The 20,536-nt window shown below is 42.7% G+C and overlaps 1 protein-coding gene across 1 annotated transcript; it reads left to right on the top strand.

The window, feature by feature from the left end:
* The first annotated feature begins 67 nt into the window (after positions 1-67).
* On the top strand, positions 68-20,134 carry LOC137430529 (uncharacterized). The gene is made up of 15 exons (XM_078782673.1): positions 68-136; positions 979-1,035; positions 1,753-1,911; positions 2,590-2,745; positions 4,366-4,422; positions 5,140-5,298; positions 5,969-6,124; positions 6,529-6,588; positions 9,735-9,893; positions 10,554-10,709; positions 15,502-15,558; positions 16,432-16,494; positions 17,196-17,354; positions 18,964-19,119; positions 20,102-20,134. The coding sequence occupies exons 1-14, from the start codon at positions 68-70 to the stop codon at positions 19,108-19,110; spliced, it is 1,614 nt and encodes a 537-aa protein (XP_078638799.1). The 3' UTR covers positions 19,111-19,119; positions 20,102-20,134.
* The last annotated feature ends 402 nt before the right edge of the window (positions 20,135-20,536 follow it).

The following is a 20,536-nucleotide window of genomic DNA, read 5'->3' as shown; positions in this document are numbered from 1 at the left end:
TAATCAACGTTTAATGTTGAATGAACGTTTAATGTTTAATGAACATTTAATGTTAAATTAACGTTTAATGCCCTTCGATGTCCGGGGCCGCAAGCACGCTGCACTGGACGTGCCAGCGTGTACCTTGCCCTTCGCCGTCAGGCTCGGGCACACAGCTGAGCCCCATCTGTGATGGGGACTGGGGCTTGAGATAGTGTCCCACGAACGAGGAATTCCCAGTAAGCGCGAGTCATAAGCTCGCGTTGATTAAGTCCCTGCCCTTTATATACACCGCCCGTCGCTACTACTGATCGGACGGTTTGATGAGAGATCCTCGGATCAGCCCCTGCATGGGTCGTTCTCGGTTCGTGCCTGTGCACCGAAAAGATGAGCGAACTTGACTGTCTAGAGGAAGTAAAAGTCGTAACAAGGTTTCCGTCGGCGAACCTGCGGAAGGATCATTATCGGGACAACATGAGAGCGAGCGAGACGCGAGACGTACGTGGTACGTGATCGTCCATGTACTGTTTTGCCATGTACTGTTTAGATTTTGATGATTTGCGTGTGATATGATTCAACGGATGTTTATATGAAGCGTTTAAAATAAAAAAGCCTTCAACTTCTGATATTTTACCTTTTCATTTGGGCTTCCCAATTGAAACCCCGCCCGTAGGGCGGGTACTGGTGCTCGTGTAAATAATGTGAGAGACGTAAAGGTAAAACAATCAAATATCTGATTGTTGAGATCTCCATTGGTGCAGCTTCCAGGTTAATAATGAAATATCTCAAGGGACTGAATATTTCGTTGAAAAATAATCTGAAAAATTCCATGAATCAACGAAATCAGTTCCCAAAACATGTTTGTGATGTAAAAAGAAAATGGTCTGGATATGCTTCACCTAAACCAATCTTTGTTCGATATATTTTGTTGTGTTAATGCTCTTTCAATGTCCCTTGCTCGGTGTGCAAACTGAACATGTTTTATATCTTTTGTTCCAGGACATCATCATCACCATCCTCCTCCTCATCATCCTCATTATCCTCCTCACTATCCTGGTAAGTTCTGCGAAGGATTTTGCATATTTAATGTAATTTAGCATTATCTTGAAGAAAAATGGCGTCGTTCAGGATAACTGGACACATTCTGCTCACTGCAGCATCAGATTACATGAAACCACCTGGTGGAAATCTCCATTGACTGTTACATCCCGTGTAACTACACAGTCTGGGAAACCTTCAAGGTGGATGTAATAATATATATTATGTGAAGCTAGTTGATGCTCTCTTGTTGGCATTTGACCATTTTCGGATGTGGAAAGGTCATCCTGTTTAAATTTAGAACGGGATCTAATTCAAACTTGGTACAGATTTCCCTAAAACTGGATTCATTTAATTTGTGAACACCGATACCTTTCACATCAAAGGTTGCAGGAAGTTGACAACTTTGGAACAATCATAATTTACAATGAAGGAGCATTGCAGAGTCGTGGTTCATGATACATATTTCGGTACAATTGCTATTTGTTTCCATGACAATCAACGAGGTTTTCATGAACGATTTCAGGAAAGTGCTAACGTATACATGAAGTGCAAACAGCAGAATGTGTCAGAATAATTTAAGGGGAATAAACCTCAGAATTAGTTGCAGCAATACAGTTTGGATTATGGGAAAAAAAAGATTCCATGAATCACTGAAGTTAATTCATCCATGTGGTGAAGATTTTGGACATTGCTCTGCACACCAGTTATTACCTCCTTTTTCGTTCCATGCAGTTCCATGTTATGAGGACAAGTGCGGGGAATGCCCTGAACCAACACACTGCACGTGGAATGAACACAGCCGGCACTGCCATCGTGATTGTGACTGCCCAGGAAAGCAGAAATGCTGCGTCACCAAGAACAACAAGAGAATCTGTGTGGAACCCAAAGCTGGTGAGTGGTGACAGACAAAGAGATAACCATGGAGAAGACATTGTGTAGTTCCGGGATATTTAGGGCGACGTCTCCTGACTCTCACCATAGACACATGAACCAAAAAGAGAAGAATCATTTCTCGGAACACAAATAACGCGTTTCCAATTTCTCCTTTTTCAGAAGTACAAGTTTCTTATTCATATTGACGATATTCCACTCAAAATCCATCTTTCGTTCAGTATTTTGCACAACCAATCGTATTACAAAAAACACCCTTGATAATGTTCGAAACATGGTTGGGTCAGAGAGCAAACCAAAACTCAGGATATCTTAGACATAATGGAACTTCGGAAATGGAAATGGGCAGGACAATAGGTGCAATAAGCAAAAGGTGCAATAACAGGTGGACAACAATTTTAACCACATGGAGACCAATGGATGGCAAAAGGAACAAGGGATGGCCACGCCTAAAATTGAGAGATGAAACATACAAATATTGGGGAAAGTCAATTGCAGCAACAAAGTAACAGACAGAGCAACATGTCGTCAACTTCCTGGTGGTTTCTTCCAGCAGTGAACTGAAAATAGCTGATGATGATATTTGCCTTAAAATTGTAATTTCTGTCATGGTTTTCACTTTTTATCATTCCATACTGTATACTTTTTCTCTTTACCTTTCGTTCTCCTCCACATTAGGATCCTGCCATGAAAAGCCCGGAGAGTGTCCTGATCCTGCACATTGTATCTGGGATCATTGGAACTGCAAAACATGCAGGTGTGATGATGAATGCCCAGGTAACCAGAAATGCTGCTGCACCAAAGATGGCAAGAGGATGTGCGTGGAACCAAAAGGTAGTGAGTGGGTTCAATCATGAATTATATCAGTGGTACACGTGCATTGAAAAGGGGAACATTCGGAGTAACAACGATGATCTGGATTTGAAATATCTTTCTATAATTCACCAAATGTCCGTCTGTCTGTTCGAAGGTACCGTAAAAACTGCTGAACCGATCGCAAAGATATTTTGGGTGGGTAATCCTGGGACCCCTGGGAGTAAAATAGGCTATTTAGTTTTCCCAATTTCAGTTTTGGTCTCCAGCATTCTCAGGTTTGGACTCCCGCCTAACATTCGCATTTGCATAACGTTCATTGTGACGATGTTCTCATTGTGACGATCTTACTATAATTCACCAAATGTCCGTCTGTCTGTCTGTTCGAAGGTACCGTAAAAACTGCTGAACCGATCACAAAGATATTTTGGGTGGGTAATCCTGGGATCTCCAGGAGTAAAATAGGCGATTCAGTTTTCCCAATTTCAGCTTTGGTCTCCAGCATTCTCAGGTTTGGACTCCCGCATAACATTCACGTTCACATAACGTTCATTGTGACGATGTTCTCATTGTGACGATGTTGTGACGATGTATTTGTTCACGGTAGTGTTTGACGTGACGGTGTGAACGTAATTTCTTCATGTTATTCGTTTCGTAATCCTTTAATCAACGTTTAATGTTGAATGAACGTTTAATGTTTAATGAACATTTAATGTTAAATTAACGTTTAATGCCCTTCGATGTCCGGGGCCGCAAGCACGCTGCACTGGACGTGCCAGCGTGTACCTTGCCCTTCGCCGTCAGGCTCGGGCACACCGCTGAGCCCCATCTGTGATGGGGACTGGGGCTTGAGATAGTGTCCCACGAACGAGGAATTCCCAGTAAGCGCGAGTCATAAGCTCGCGTTGATTAAGTCCCTGCCCTTTATATACACCGCCCGTCGCTACTACCGATCGGACGGTTTGATGAGAGATCCTCGGATCAGCCCCTGCATGGGTCGTTCTGGGTTCGTGCCTGTGCACTGAAAAGATGAGCGAACTTGACTGTCTAGAGGAAGTAAAAGTCGTAACAAGGTTTCCGTCGGCGAACCTGCGGAAGGATCATTATCGGGACAACATGAGAGCGAGCGAGACGCGAGACGTACGTGGTACGTGATCGTCCATGTACTGTTTTGCCATGTACTGTTTAGATTTTGATGATTTGCGTGTGATATGATTCAACGGATGTTTATATGAAGCGTTTAAAATAAAAAAGCCTTCAACTTCTGATATTTTACCTTTTCATTTGGGCTTCCCAATTGAAGCCCCGCCCGTAGGGCGGGTACTGGTGCTCGTGTAAATAATGTGAGAGACGTAAAGGTAAAACAATCAAATATCTGATTGTTGAGATCTCCATTGGTGCAGCTTCCAGGTTAATAATGAAATATCTCAAGGGACTGAATATTTCGTTGAAAAATAATCTGAAAAATTCCATGAATCAACGAAATCAGTTCCCAAAACATGTTTGTGATGTAAAAAGAAAATGGTCTGGATATGCTTCACCTAAACCAATCTTTGTTCGATATATTTTGTTGTGTTAATGCTCTTTCAATGTCCCTTGCTCGGTGTGCAAACTGAACATGTTTTATATCTTTTGTTCCAGGACATCATCATCACCATCCTCCTCCTCATCATCCTCATTATCCTCCTCACTATCCTGGTAAGTTCTGCGAAGGATTTTGCATATTTAATGTAATTTAGCATTATCTTGAAGAAAAATGGCGTCGTTCAGGATAACTGGACACATTCTGCTCACTGCAGCATCAGATTACATGAAACCACCTGGTGGAAATCTCCATTGACTGTTACATCCCGTGTAACTACACAGTCTGGGAAACCTTCAAGGTGGATGTAATAATATATATTATGTGAAGCTAGTTGATGCTCTCTTGTTGGCATTTGACCATTTTCGGATGTGGAAAGGTCATCCTGTTTAAATTTAGAACGGGATCTAATTCAAACTTGGTACAGATTTCCCTAAAACTGGATTCATTTAATTTGTGAACACCGATACCTTTCACATCAAAGGTTGCAGGAAGTTGACAACTTTGGAACAATCATAATTTACAATGAAGGAGCATTGCAGAGTCGTGGTTCATGACACATATTTCGGTACAATTGCTATTTGTTTCCATGACAATCAACGAGGTTTTCATGAACGATTTCAGGAAAGTGCTAACGTATACATGAAGTGCAAACAGCAGAATGTTTCAGAATAATTTAAGGGAAATAAACCTCAGAATTAGTCGCAGTAATACAATTTGGATTACGGGAAAAAAAAGATTCCATGAATCACTGAAGTTAATTCATCCATGTGGTGAAGATTTTGGACATTGCTCTGCGCACCAGTTATTACCTCCTTTTTCGTTCCATGCAGTTCCATGTTATGAGGACAAGTGCGGGGAATGCCCTGAACCAACACACTGCACGTGGAATGAACACAGCCGGCACTGCCATCGTGATTGTGACTGCCCAGGAAAGCAGAAATGCTGCGTCACCAAGAACAACAAGAGAATCTGTGTGGAACCCAAAGCTGGTGAGTGGTGACGGACAAAGAGATAACCATGGAGAAGACATTGTGTAGTTCCGGGATATTTAGGGCGACGTCTCCTGACTCTCACCATAGACACATCAACCAAAATGAGCAGAAGAATTTCTAGGAAAACAAACAAGTCGGTTCCACTTTCCTCTTTTTCACAAGTGTAAGTTTCTTCTTCATTTGTGCAGTGCTCCACTCAAAATGCATCTTTCCTTCAGTATTTTGCACAACCAATCGTATTACAAAAAACACCCTTGATAATGTTCGAAACATGGTTGGGTCAGAGAGCAAACCAAAACTCAGGATATCTTAGACATAATGGAACTTCGGAAATGGAAATGGGCAGGACTCATTAGAAAAAGGTGCAATAACAGGTGGACAACAATTTTAACCACATGGAGACCAATGGATGGCAACAGGAACAAGGGATGGCCACGCCTAAAATTGAGAGATGAAACATACAAATATTGGGGAAAGTCAATTGCAGCAACAAAGTAACAGACAGAGCAACATGTCGTCAACTTCCTGGTGCTTTCTTCCAGCAGTGAACTGAAAATAGCTGATGATGATATTTGCCTTAAAATTGTAATTTCTGTCATGGTTTTCACTTTTTATCATTCGATACGGTATACTTTTTCTCTTTACCTTTCGTTCTCCTCCACATTAGGATCCTGCCATGAAAAGCCCGGAGAGTGTCCTGATCCTGCACATTGTATCTGGGATCATTGGAACTGCAAAACATGCAGGTGTGATGATGAATGCCCAGGTAACCAGAAATGCTGCTGCACCAAAGATGGCAAGAGGATGTGCGTGGAACCAAAAGGTAGTGAGTGGGTTTCAATCATGAATTATATCAGTGGTACACGTGCATTGAAAAGGCGAACATTCGGAGTAACAACGATGACCTGGATTTGAAATATGTAAATAATGTGAGAGAGGTAAAGGTAAAACAATCAAATATCTGATTGTTGAGATCTCCATTGGTGCAGCTTCCAGGTTAATAATGAAATATCTCAAGGGACTGAATATTTCGTTGAAAAATAATCTGAAAAATTCCATAAAACCATGAAATCAGTTCCCAAAACATGTTTGTGATGTAAGAAGAAAATGGTCTGGATATGTTTCCCCGAAACCAATCTTTGTTCGATATATTTTGTTGTATTATTGCTCTTTCACTGTCCCTTGCTCGGTGTGCAAACTGAACATGTTTTATATCTTTTGTTCCAGGACATCATCATCATCACCATCCTCCTCCTCATCATCCTCATTATCCTCCTCACTATCCTGGTAAGTTTTCCGAAGGATTTTGCATATTTAATGTGATTTAGCATTATCTTGAAGAAAAATGGCGTCGTTCAGGATAACTGGACTCATTCTGCTGACTGTAGAATCAGATTACTTGAAACCATCTGGTGGAAATCTCCATTGACTGTTACATCCCGTGTAACTACACAGTTTGGGAAACCTTCAAGGTGAATGTAATAATATATACAGACTTGGCATTTAATATGGAATTTTTTTTTTTCTTGACTTGGGTTTAGTTTCTGAACTCGGTATATCAATCTGGTGAGTTTCTTTTACGCTTCGGTGATTTCTTTGTTAAAAGAACCATGTCACTGATTGTGTGTCGCAACAATAATTCAATAACAGGATTATATCACAGGTGGCGTGACAAAATGTACGGACAGGTACATTTGACGATTGGCTTCACAATCGGGTATATAAGGGTGAGCTGCGTTCTGTATTAGTGGAAAACAACTGCTGCACGTCTACAAAAGTTATTGCCGCTTCCCCTGAGATGGTCCGTCAACTCGACAATGCTGTTTGTCATTTAGTGGTGGCTTTACGAAATTCCGGCATGAAACAGCGTGCTATTGCTCGGCAGTATGGCATCACTCAAGGTCAGGTGTCAAAGATCCTGAAACGAAATGCTCAGAGGGGTGTCCCTACTCCAATACCGAGGTTAGGACGTCCCCGCAGAACCACAAGGAGGGATGATCGCCAGCTGCACCGGTTAGTCCGCAATGGCCGTACCAAGTCAGCTAATCGGCTTAGGGCTGAGTGGCAGCAACTGACAAATGTGCCTGTATCCAGAAGGCTAGTCAACCAACGACTAGTTCAAGCAGGCTATCGTGCCAGGCGTCCCCTGAGAAAGCCACGTCTGACCAGACAACACCGCCAGCGCCGATTGCAGTGGGCCAGAGAGCACCGTCAATGGCAGCCAGGACACTGGAATCACGTGATCTTCAGTGACAAGTCTAGATTTCTGGTCTATCGTCAATATGGCCGCGTCCGAGTGCGCAGACAAGTGCATGAAGCCTACAACGAAGATTGTATAGTGCCAAGAGTCCAAGCTGGAGGTGGTGGGGTGACCATTTGGGCTGCTTTTCATGCATTGGGCAAAACTGACCTGGTTGTTCTGAATGGAAACCTGAACCAGTTCAAGCACAGGGCCTTTCTGGAAGAAACATTGCTTCCATTTGTTCGTGCAGCCTTTCGAGGAAACTTTGTCTTCCAAGATGACAATGCATGGCCTCATCGTGCTCGCATGATCCAACACTTTCTTGCTGACCGTGGTGTAGAGCATATGGAGTGGCCTGCCATGTCCCCGGATATGAATCCGATAGAGAACTTGTGGGCAGAATTAACGCGTCAAATGGACAACTTGGACCAGCAGCCTGCCTCTGTGCGTGAATTGCAGCAGGCTAATGCAACTGCATGGCAAGCGATTCCTGTCCAAACCTTGGCAAATCTCGTGAACAGCATGCCTCAACGTGTCCGTGCTCTCCTGAATGCTCGTGGGGGTTACACGAAGTACTGAACTGTAATTTTACTGTCCGTAATCCCAGTCGTAATTTAACTTTTGTTTAAAAAAAATTTGGGCTGATGTGCAAAATAAAGAGATACTTCTGGAAAACGCACAGAAGTTTAACACAGTACTGTCCGTGAATTGAGTTCGATATCAGTTTCCATCACTTTCAAGGATCAATTTATTTGCTTCGAAATGTCAAATGTGGTTTTTGTTTCTTTTAAAGGTCACATTAACAAAATCTAGAATAATTTCAACATAATTCCAATGAACTTTTGGTTGTAAGTCATCTTGAAAAGTAAGTTCACCCCCACAAAAAAAATATTCCATATTAAATGCCAAGTCTTTATTATGTGAAGCTAGTTGATGCTCTTGTTGCCATTTGACCATTTTCGGATGTGGAAAGGTCATCCTGTTTAAATTTAGAATGGGATCTAATTCAAACTTGGTGCAGATTTCCCTAAAACTTTATTCATTTAATTTGTGAACACCGATACCTTTCACATCAAATGTTGCAGGAAGCGGACAACTTTGGAACAATCATAATTTACAATTAAAGAGCATTGCAGAGTCATGGTTCATGATGCATATTTAGGTACAATTGCTATTTGTTTCCATGACAATTGTCAAAGAAGGATTATTTGGAGATAGATGAGGTGCAGAAGAGGAAGGAGACTAGAGGTGTGGTTGTCTCATCAATGTCCACCAATCGGTTGGTTTTCGGAGAATTTATCGAATAACATTAGAAAGAAGAAATCTAGGTTTAATAAGCACAGATTACATACAAAGTGTCACAGAGTTCACTTGGTTACAACATAGAATTACACAGCATAACAGTCGAGCAGGCCAGTCTTCCGACTTTTCTCTCCCAGCTTTCTGACTTCCTTTTAAACATGCAAAAGTCCTTGAAGTCCTCTCAAGGGAACAATTGGGGGTTTGCACACATTATGGTTCCATCTGGCTTTGCCCCTGCAAGCCATGAGAACTCGTAGGTATGTGAGGATAACAAGTGACCCTTCAGAATTGTTCTCCCCTGAGTTGCCATTTTTCCTTTACAACAGCTGACAATTATTTTTCACTGCAATGTCCTTCTTTCATTTGCAATCAAAGCCTGGCATTGCATCTGATTTCACTTACAAAAAAAAATACATGCATTTAAAAGAATTTGCTGAGCACAGTTTTTGTGCTCCCCAATTCAAGAGTACATTTCACGCACACAAATTCATTTTCCATATGAGCCTAAGAGATGAAAATGATGGACTATTTCATACGTACTTTCTGTGATTTTCCTGCAAGAACTACAATTAACTACAGAGTACAGGGGAACTTATTAATTCAAGATAGTATTAATTAATTAGGATTTCTGTGGAAGTCCTTCTTCGACACAATCAACGCGGTTTTCATAAATGATTTCGGGAAAGTGATAACGTATACATGAAGTGGTAATAGCAGAATGTTTCAGAATAATTTAAGGGAAATAAACCTCAGAATTAGTCGCAGTAATACAGTTTGGATTACGGGAAAAAAAGATTCCATGAATCACTGAAGTTAATTCATCCATATGGTGAAGATTTTGGACATTGCTCTGCACACCAGTTATTACCTCCTGTTTCGTCCCCTGCAGTTCCATGTTATGAGGACAAGTGCGGGGAATGCCCTGAACCAACACACTGCACGTGGAATGAACACAGCCGGCACTGCCATCGTGATTGTGACTGCCCAGGAAAGCAGAAATGCTGCGTCACCAAGAACAACAAGAGAATCTGTGTGGAACCCAAAACTGGTGAGTGGTGAGAGACAAAGAGATAACCATGGAGAAGACATTGTGTAGTTTAGGGCGACGTCTTCTGACTCTTACCATAGACACATCAACCAAAATGAGCAGAATAATTTCGAGGAAAACAAACAAGTCGTTTCCACTTTCCTCTTTTTCACAAGTGTAAGTTTCTTCTTCATTTGTGCAGTGCTCCACTCAAAATCCATCTTTCGTTCAGTATTTTGCACAACCAATCGTATGACAAAAAACACCGTTGATAATGTTCGAAACATGGTTGGGTCAGAGAGCAAACCAAAACTCAGGATAACTTGGACATAATGGAACTTAGGAAATGGAAATGGGCAGCACTCATTAGCAAAAGGTGCAATAACAGGTGGACAACAATTTTAACCACATGGAGACCAATGGATGGCAACAGGAACAGGGGACGGCCACGCCTAAAATTGAGAGATGAAACATACAAATATTGGGGAAAGTCAATTGTAACAACAAAGTAACAGACAGAGCAACATGTCGTCAACTTCCTGGTGCTTTCTTCCAGCAGTGAACTGAAAATACCTGATGATGATATTTGCCTTAAAATTGCAATTTCTGTCATGGTTTTCACTTTTTATCATTCCAGACGGTATACTTTTTCTCTTTACCTTTCATTCTCCTCCACATTAGGATCCTGCCATGAAAAGCCCGGAGAGTGTCTTGATCCTGCACATTGTACCTGGGATCATTGGAACTGCAAAACATGCAGGTGTGACCATGAATGCCCAGGTAACCAGAAATGCTGCTGCACCAAAGATGGCAAGAGGATGTGCGTGGAACCAAAAGGTAGTGAGTGGGTTTCAATTATGAATTATATCAGTGGTACACGTGCATTGAAAAGGGGAACATTGGGAGAAACAACGATGACCTGGATTTGAAATATGTAAATAATGTGAGATATAAAGGTAAAACAATCAAATGTCTGATTGTTGAGATCTCCAGTGGTGCAGCTTCCCGGTTAATAATGAAATATCTCAAGGGACTGAATATTTCGTTGAAAAATAATCTGAAAAATTTCATGAAACCACGAAATCAGTTCCCAAAACATGTTTTTTTGTTGTTGTTGTTTTTTTGGATACAAGATCGAGGCTCGTGAAAGAGCTAACATTAATCACACAAAAAGTCAAACCGACACATAAAACACAAAATAAGGGGAGCGGTAGACAAGATGGGGAAAGAGTGGGAAGGACAAAAACACAACATTTGAGAGCAGGGACATTGAGAAAAATGTGGGAGGGAGAGGGCTTGGGGGGAGGTGGGAAAGGTATAAAACATATGATATGGACACTGCAAGGACTTCCATGAAAGAAGTTGGAATTTCAAAAAAGTGTATCTGGGGTGAATTAGCGGGGGTAGAAAAGATCAAGGTTTTGGCTGGGGGAAGATAAGAGATGGTGGTGAACAGCTGTTTTAAAGACCTGGACGGAGGAGTGGGATTGAAGGGAGTGGGGGAGTTTGTTCCAGATGTGGGAGAAAAGGGGAATGAAAGAGTGAAGGTGAGCAGAGAGCCTAGATTTTGGCAGTTTAACCATAAGAGGGTTGCTGGCATATCTTGTGCGACCTGTAGCAATATTTGGGGGACAGAGCACAGAGAGAGCTGGGGGAGCAAGGCCGGAGAGGAGTCGGTGGAAGACAGAAAGACCACCAACCTGCCTGCGGTGAGTGGGTGAAAGGCCCTCGGAGTTAGCTTCATCGCAGGAGATTCCAATGATTCTGAAAGCTTTGGTTTCAACAGCATGAAGCCGAGCTCGGTGTGAGGCAGGAGCAGCACCGGCCTGATGGTGGGATTTTTTTCTTTTTGATTTGATGATGACCTGATTTCCCCTGATGGGGGAACAGTATTCCATTGAGTTGTGGATGAAAGCCTTGTATGTGGTGAGGAGCTCAGGTGTGCCAAGGAAGGACTTCGCACGACGGAGGATGCCCAGTCGGCGACTGGCTTTGGAGGCCAGCTTGGAAATGTGGTTTTCCCAAGAAAGGTCATGGCAGATGGTGAGACCCAAAGGCATGAGCGACAGAACTTCTTGGAGAGGATTGTTGAGAAAGTAGATCGGAGGGTTTTCCAGTCGGTCTTTTCGGAGAGACATAGAAAGAGTGTGAGATTTGTCAGGATTGAAAGACATGTTCCACTTGTTTGACCAGTCTGTGATTTTGTCCAGGTCTGCAGAGAGTGAGGAGGCTGCAGACTGCCGATCTGAGGGATGAGGAATGGAGCGGCAGAGAGTGGAGTCATCAGCAAAGAGATAGAGAGGATTCTCCAGAGAGTCGGAGAGATCATTGATGACGACCAGAAATAGCACAGGGCCCAGAACACTATCTTGGGGAACTCCAGCCAGAACAGGAAGGGGAGATTAGAGAAATCCATTCAGGGCCACACATTGACTACGACCAGAGAGGAAGTCCACAAGCCATGCGTGGAGATTTCCATGGATACCACAGGAGGAAAGTTTGGTGAGCAGAGCTGGGTGCCAGACCGTATCAAAGGCACGTGATATGTCAAGGGAGACAGCTCTGATTTCCTGTTTGGCATTGAGGACCTCCATCTATTGTTGAGACAGCAGAAGCAACATGTCCAGAGAAGAATGACCTGGTCTGAATCCAAATTGATGATCGGAGATCAAGCCATTGGAGAAGAGGAAGGATTTGATATCCGAAGCAATGATGGATTCCTTGACTTTGCTGATAATTGGGAGCAGGCTGATTCGTCTGTAGTTGCAAGGATCTGTTTTTGCACCTTTGTGTGCAAAGCGGTAATGTTTGCTGATTTCCAAGATGCTGGCAGATGACCTTGAGCAAAAGAGCGGGTGAAAAGAACAGAGAGAGGGTGAGATAGAGCGGCAGAGCAGGATTTTAGGACCCGTGAGCTGATGCCGTCTGGTCCAGTTGCAGAATCAGAGTCGAGGTTTGACAAAAACTTCTCCACCTTGTCAGGAGAGAAGGACACAGAGTCCAGGAGCAGTTGGGTTCGACTGGGTAAGGTGGGAACAGAGAGAGATGGGTTTGGGACACAAGATTTTGAGGCAAACACAGAGTTGAGGCATTCGGCTTTGTCATGTGCGGTGTCAACTGTGTAGCCATTTGAGGTGAGGGAGGGGATGGAGGGGGAACAAACACCAGAAACGGATTTGACGAGATGCCACCAGGATTTGGAGGAAGAAGCCAGGTTTGAGAGTTCAATCTTGAGTGTGGAGAGATTGTGCCTCCTGGCACTCCTGGGGGTAGACACACACTTGTTCCGAACTTGGTGGAAGGAACTGAGATTGCCTTCAGTTGGATTTGCCTTCCAAGAGGCAATGGCAAGTTGTTTCAGGGCAACTGCCTAACCACAAGATTCAGTGTACCATGGACGGGAGGAAGGGTAAGAAAAGTGAAGAAGAGATGGGATAAATCTGTGCATGAGAGAGAGCAGTTTGCTTTGGAAGAATTCCCAAGAAGAATTGATGTCAGAGGCAGCAGAGATGGGAGACCAGTCCAGATGATTGATGGCTGCTTCCAGACCGTGCCAGTCAGCCTTCGTGAAATGCCAGACTCGTTGGCGCTGAGGAGGCTCTCTGAGAATGGCCAGAAAGATGCCCACTTTAACAAGCACATGATCAGAAGAACCGATTGGAGCAGAAGAAGAGCAGCAGACATTTGCAGGGCAGTTTGTCATAACCAAGTCGAGAAGAGAAGATACTCCATTGACTGAGATCCGGGTCAGGAAATTGACAGATTGTGTCAGTCCCAATGAGTTGCAGAAGTCCTTTGCTGAGGTGCCATGGCTGGTGAGAGAGGAACCCACACACAGCCAGCTGGCATGATGACAGTTGAAGTCGCCACATATGAGGAAGAGAGAGTTTGGATGAGTTGATAGAAGGGGTCCTAGAAATGTGAATGGGGTCATCACTGTTTGGAGGACGGTACAGACCACATATGATCAAAAGGTGGGAGCGGAGAGGAAGCCGTAGCCAGAGGTACTCTTGGGGGTGGGGTGGAGAGAGGGCAGTGCAAGGAGAGTGAGGAAGAGAGTTTTTGATAAAGAAAGCAACCCCACCACCAGGACGAGGCTCAGGTCTATCATACCGGAGGTGGGAGTAAGCAGGAAGAGATATGAAGGAATCAGAGACATCTTGAAGGAGGAAAGTTTCTGTTAAGCAGATCAAGTCTGGATTGTCAGAAGCAACCGAATGGAGAGATCAATCAGGTTTGAGCGAAGGCCCCGGATGTTTGAGGTCCATACCGTTAATGAGGAGAGAGGGGCAGGGTAGGGTCAGACGAAGGATGAGAGGGGGATGTCGGGAGACCAGCTGATAGTGTGTCAGAGATTAAAGAAGAGTTACAAGAAAGGGAAGGATGAGGAGGACGAAAGGTTTGATGGTGATGGGATGAGGCACAGTACGGGGTTGTTTGAGGGGGGGGGGGGGGGTAGAGGAAAGTAGAAGGTTGGGGGAGGTGGAGGTATGAGATAGATGAGAGACAAAGTGGGGAGGAGGCAGCTTTGAGGAGGAAGGGGGAGGGGGGAGGATTGGAGAGGGATGGTAGGGGGGAGATTTGAAGGGGAGGGGTTGGGGGGGAGTTTTGAAGGGGAGGGGCAAGGGGGAGTTTAGGAGGGGAGGGGCAAGGGGGGAGTTTAGGAGGGGAGGGGCAAGGGTGGAGATTTGGAGGGGACGGTCAAGGGGTGAGTTTAGAAAGTGGATGATTAATGAAAGACGAACATTTATAACAAATTGGGTTTATTGTGATTTTCAAGTTAGCGATCCGTTTAAGAACGATTGAGGAGGGGTGGAATGAATGTGAATTTAGAGCATGCAGTGAGGAAGAATTATGAGATTGAATTTTTTTTTGAATTGGAATGACTTGAAGAGGAAATTGAAAAGCCTTTTAAATAGGAAGAAAAACAGCGTGTTGTAATATACCACTGAATAAAACACTCCAGGGGAAAGTTTAAACATATTTAAACAGAACCGTGAAGAACAATCTTATATTCACAAAAATACCAATGGGGAGAGGGCCTCGAGGGACAACCACGAGTCACGTGAACAGGGCAAGAGGTGGAAGGCAAGGAGATAATGGGGGCGGGGCAAGACAGCGTACGTGGACAGAAGCACACGATTAGACAACAGCACACGTGGAGAAAGGGAAATAAATGTTGTTGTTTTTTATGGGGGTGATTTTTAAACGTTAGACAAAGAGTAGATGTTCGGGGGAGAAGGGAAAAATCTAAGAACCAAGCAAAAACAGCGAAGGAAGTAACTTAAGTGAACAAACTTCGATGGGGGAAGCCTCAGGCTACAAGGCCGCACATGTGGGGCAAACAAAAACGATTAATTTATGAAAGATTAACACCGATAATAATCTTCCTCGGGACATACTTTCGGTGCACACACCGAAAGATAAATACAGTTTCGACAAAAATACAATTGTGAACAATTACTTAACTTCGAAAACGTGGAGAACGTGTTTGTGATGTAAAAAGAAAATGGTCTGGATATGCTTCCCCTAAATCAATCTTTGTTCGATATATTTTGTTGTATTAATGCTCTTTCACTGTCCCTTGCTCGGTGTGCAAACTGAACATGTTTTATATCTTTTGTTCCAGGACATCATCATCATCCTCACCATCCTTATCCTTATCCTCATCCTCCTCACTATCCTGGTCAGTTCTGCGAAGGATTTTGCATATTTAATGTGATTTAGCATTATCTTGAAGAAAAATGGCATCGTTCAGGATAACTGGACTCATTCTGCTGACTGTAGAATCAGATTACCTGAAACCATCTGGTGTAAATCTCCATTGACTGTTACATCCCGTGTAACTACACAGTTTGTGAAACCTTCAAGGTGGATGTAATAATATATATTATGTGAAGTTATTTGATGCTCTCTTGTTGGCATTTGACCATTTTCGGATGTGGAAAGGTCATTATGTTTAAATTTACTCATTGAGATGAATGCAGAAGATGCAGGTGATGGAGATCAAGATGGTTCAGGTTGCTTTTTGCTCAAAAAAAAAAAACCAAAAAAAAAAACCTTCTCTCCCAGATGTTTAATAACAATGGGAAGCACTATGGATTTAGGCATTCCCGACTTTGTGACATTTCCCTGAATTATAATTTGAAGATTTTTAAATAAGAGTTTTTTAACCTTGACATTGTCCTCACGCAGTCTGTCTGGTGTTGTGTAAGGCCTACTTTCATGCTCTTGTTGTCGACATCAGATTTTCACTCCAGAAAGAATAATACCCACTGATAAACAGGATTCAAATGATAAATGAAAGGAATGTTTCCCAAAACGTTATTCTTCAATGTCATGTGCGTTTTTCTTCTGCATCATCATGGATTTTACAAGAGTTTCAATGTTATGTTGATGAAGCTTTCAGTAATGGCCACATCCTTGTAACTACATTCCATTATTTTAATCCTGAAAATAACACAAAATGTGAGAAACATGATATTTATCAGACATATCAGGAAATGATAAGACTGTGTTCATGTAAATTTGTGAACATGTTTTTTATCTCTCGTTTCAGGACATCATTTTTATCGTCATCATCCTTTCCATAATCATCATCCTTCTCAACATCATCATTGTGGTAAGTCCTGTAATGGATCTTACATATTTAATGTGATTTAGCATTATCTTGAAGAAAAATGGCGTCGTTCAGGATAACTGGACACATTCTGCTAACTGTAGTATCAGATTACATGAAACCATCTGGTGGAAATCTCCATTGACTGTTACATCCCGTGTAACTACACAATTTGGTAAAACTTCAAGGTGGATGTAATAATATATATTATGTGAAGCTAGTTGATGCTCTCTTGTTGCCATTTGACCATTTTCGGATGTGGAAAGGTCATCATGTTTAAATTTAGAACGGGATCTAATTCAAACTCAGTACAGATTTCCTTAAAGCTGTATTCATTTAATTTGTGAGCACCAACACCTTTTAAAATCAAAGGTTGCAGGAAGGTGACAACTTTGGAACAATCATAATTTACTATAAAGGAGTATTGCAGAGTCGTGGTTCATGATACATATTTAGGTACAATTGCTATTTGTTTCCATGACAATCAATGGAGTTATTACAAATGGTAAAGGATACACAGAGTGGTAATAGCAGAATTTTTCAGAATAATTTCAGGGAAACAAACCTCAGAATTATTCGCAGCAATACAGTTTTGATTCCAGGAAAAATACTCCAAAAATCATTGAAATTAATTCATCCATATGGTGAAGATGTTGGACATTGCTCTGCACACCAGTTATTACCTCCTTTTTCGTCCCCTACAGTTCCATGTTATGAGGACAAGTGCGGGGAATGCCCTGAACCAACACACTGCACGTGGAATGAACACAGCCGGCACTGCCATCGTGATTGTGACTGCCCAGGAAAGCAGAAATGCTGCGTCACCAAGAACAACAAGAGAATCTGTGTGGAACCCAAAACTGGTGAGTGGTGAGAGACAAAGAGATAACCATGGAGAAGACATTGTGTAGTTCCGGGATATTTAGGGCGACGTCTCCTGACTCTTACCAGACACATGAACCAAAAAGAGAAGAATCATTTCTCGGAACACAAATAACGCGTTTCCAATTTCTCCTTTTTCAGAAGTACAAGTTTCTTATTCATATTGACGATATTCCACTCAAAATCCATCTTTCGTTCAGCATTTTGCACTACCAATAGTATTATGGGAACCGCTCTTAAAATTGAGTGAAACATACACCACATGACCAAATGTATGCGGACACCCGAACATCAAACATCTCATTCCAAAATCATGGGCATTAATATGGAGTTGGTCCCCCTTTGCTGCTATAACAGCCTCCACTCTTCTGGGAAGGCTTTCCACTTTCCACTAGATATTGGAACATTGCTGCGGGGATTTGCTTCCATTCAGCCACAAGAGCATTAGTGAGGTCGGGCACTGATGTTAGGCGATTTGGCCTGGCTCGCAGTCGGTGTTCCAATTCATCCCAAAGGTGTTCGATGGGGTTGAGGTCAGGGCTCTGTGCAGGCCAGTCAACTTCTTCCACACTGATCTAGACAAACCATTTCTGTATGGACTTCACTTTGTGCATGGGGGCATTGTCATGCTGAAACAGGAAAGGGCCTTCCCCAAACTGTTGCCACAAATTTAGAAGCACACAGTCGTCTCGAATGTCATTGTGTGCTGTCGCGTTAAGATTTCCCTTCACTGGAACTAAGGGGCCTAGGCCAAACCATGAAAAACAGCCCCAGGCCATTATTCTTCCTCCACCAAACTTTACAGTTGGCACTATGCATTTGGGCAGGTGACGTTCTCCTGGCATTCACCAAACCCAGATTCGTCCGTCGGACTGCCAGATGGTGAAGCATGATTCATCACTCCCGAGAACGCGTTTCCACTGCTCCAGAGTCAAATGATGGCGAGCATTACACCACTCTAGCCGACGCTTGGCATTGCGCCTGGTGATCTTAGTCTTGTGTGCGGCTGCTCGGCCATGGAAACCCATTTCATGAAGCTCCTGATGAACAGTTGTTGTGCTGACGTTGCTTCCCGGGGCAGTTTGGAACTCGGTAGTGAGTGTTGCAACCGAGGACAGACGATTTTTACGTGCTATGCACTTCAGCACTCTGCAGTCCCGTTCTGTGAGCTTGTGTGGCCGACCACTTCACGGCTGAGCTCTTGTTGCTCCTAGACGTTTCCACTTCATAATAACGACACTTACAGTTGACCGGGGCATCTCTGGCAGGGCAGAAATTTGACAAACTGACTTGTTGTAAAGGTGGCATCCTATGACAGTGCCACGTTAAAAGTCACTGAGCTCTTCAGTACGGCCCATTCTACTGCCAATGTTTGTGTTTGGAGATTGCATGGCGGTGTGCTTGATTGTATATACCTGTCAGCAATGGGTGTGGCTGAAACAGCCAAATCCACTAATTAGAAGGGGTGTCCACATACTTTTGGTCATGTCGTGTATTTGTTACAAATTGCAAGTTCCGTGATGGTTTTCACTTTTTCATTCACCACTGGGAATGCTTTTTCGCTTTACCTTTTGTTCTCCTCCACATTAGGATCCTGCCATGAGAGGCCCGGAGAGTGCCCTGATCCAGCACATTGTATCTTGGGTCATGGACATTACAAAACTTGCAGGTGTGACGATGACTGCCCAGGTCGCCAGAAATGCTGCTGCACCAAGGATGGCAAGAGGATGTGCGTAGAACTAAAAGGTAGTGAGTGGGTTTCAAATAACGAATAATATCAGTGGTACACGTGTGTTTTGAAGTGGGGAACATTGGGAGAAACAACGATGAGCAGGATTGGAAATATTTAAATAATATGAGAGAGAGGTAAATGTAACACAATCAAATATCTGATTGTTGAGTTCTCCGTTGATGCAGGTTCCAGATTAATAATGAAATATCCCAATGGTCTGGATATGTCGTTCAAAAATAATTGGAAAAACTCCATGAAACCACAAGATCCGTTACCAAAATATGTTTGTGATATAAAAACAAGATGGTCTGGATATGGTTCCCCTAAACCAATCTTTGTTCGATGTATTTTGTTGTATTATTTCTCTTTGACTGTCTCTGTCCCTTCCTCTCTATGAAAACTGAACATGTTTTGTATCTCTTGTTTCTGGAAATCATCAACATCATCCTGTTAAGTCCTGTGATGGATCTTGTCGATTTAATGTGGTTTAGCATTATCTTGAAGAAAAATGGCGTCGTTCAGGATAACTGGACACATTCTGCTAACTGTAGTATCAGATTACCTGAAACCATCTGGTGGAAATCTTTATTGACTGTCACATCACGTGTAATACACAGTTTGGGAAACCTTCAAGGTAGATGTAATAACATATGTGAAGCTAGTTAATGCTCTTGTTGCCATTTGGCCATTTTCGGATGTGGAAAGGTCATCCTGTTTAAATTTACTTATTGGGATGAATGCAGAAGATGCAGGTGATGGAGCTCAAGATGGTTCAGGTTGTGTTCAATGAAAACATGTGACTTCATTTTGCTAAAAAAAAACCTTCTCTCCCAGATGTTTAATAACAATGGGAAGCACTATGGATTTAGGTATTCCCAACTTTGTTACATTTTCTTGAGTTCTAATTTGAAGATTTTGAAGTGAGGGTGAATGTAACATCGAAATTGTCCTCTCATGGTCTGTCTGTTGTTGTGTCTGATGTTATTGCCCCTACAGTTCCATGTTATGAGGACAAGTGTGGGGAATGCCCTGAACCAACACACTGCATGTGGAATGAACACAGCCGGCACTGCCATCGTGATTGTGACTGCCCAGAAAAGCAGAAATGCTGCGTCACCAAGAACAACAAGAGAATCTGTGTGGAACCCAAAACTGGTGAGTGTTATAACTTCAAATGACATCAAAGAGCCTTTCATGAAGTGATGAATATTATAGGTCTGTGCTTATAAAAGGGATTTTTTAAATTGTACATGTGTTTGTGTTTCCTTTTGATGGCATCTGCAAACTTTTCTTTTAAACTTGAAATCTTAAAGCTTCCTATGCAAGAGCATTCTCATGGCAGACATGAAACAGAAAACAAGTACGTGGCAAGGAAATTTAATCTCCCTTCTGCATGTGCATCCCGTTAAACATCCAGGAATAATGATTTTT

Source organism: Myxine glutinosa, chromosome 7 (assembly GCF_964187855.1).
Source record: "Myxine glutinosa chromosome 7, kmMyxGlut1.1, whole genome shotgun sequence".
NCBI classification, from domain to species: Eukaryota; Metazoa; Chordata; class Myxini; order Myxiniformes; family Myxinidae; genus Myxine; species Myxine glutinosa.
The sequence above is the reverse complement of the archived record's forward strand: the minus strand, read 5'-3'. Positions and strand labels throughout refer to the sequence as shown.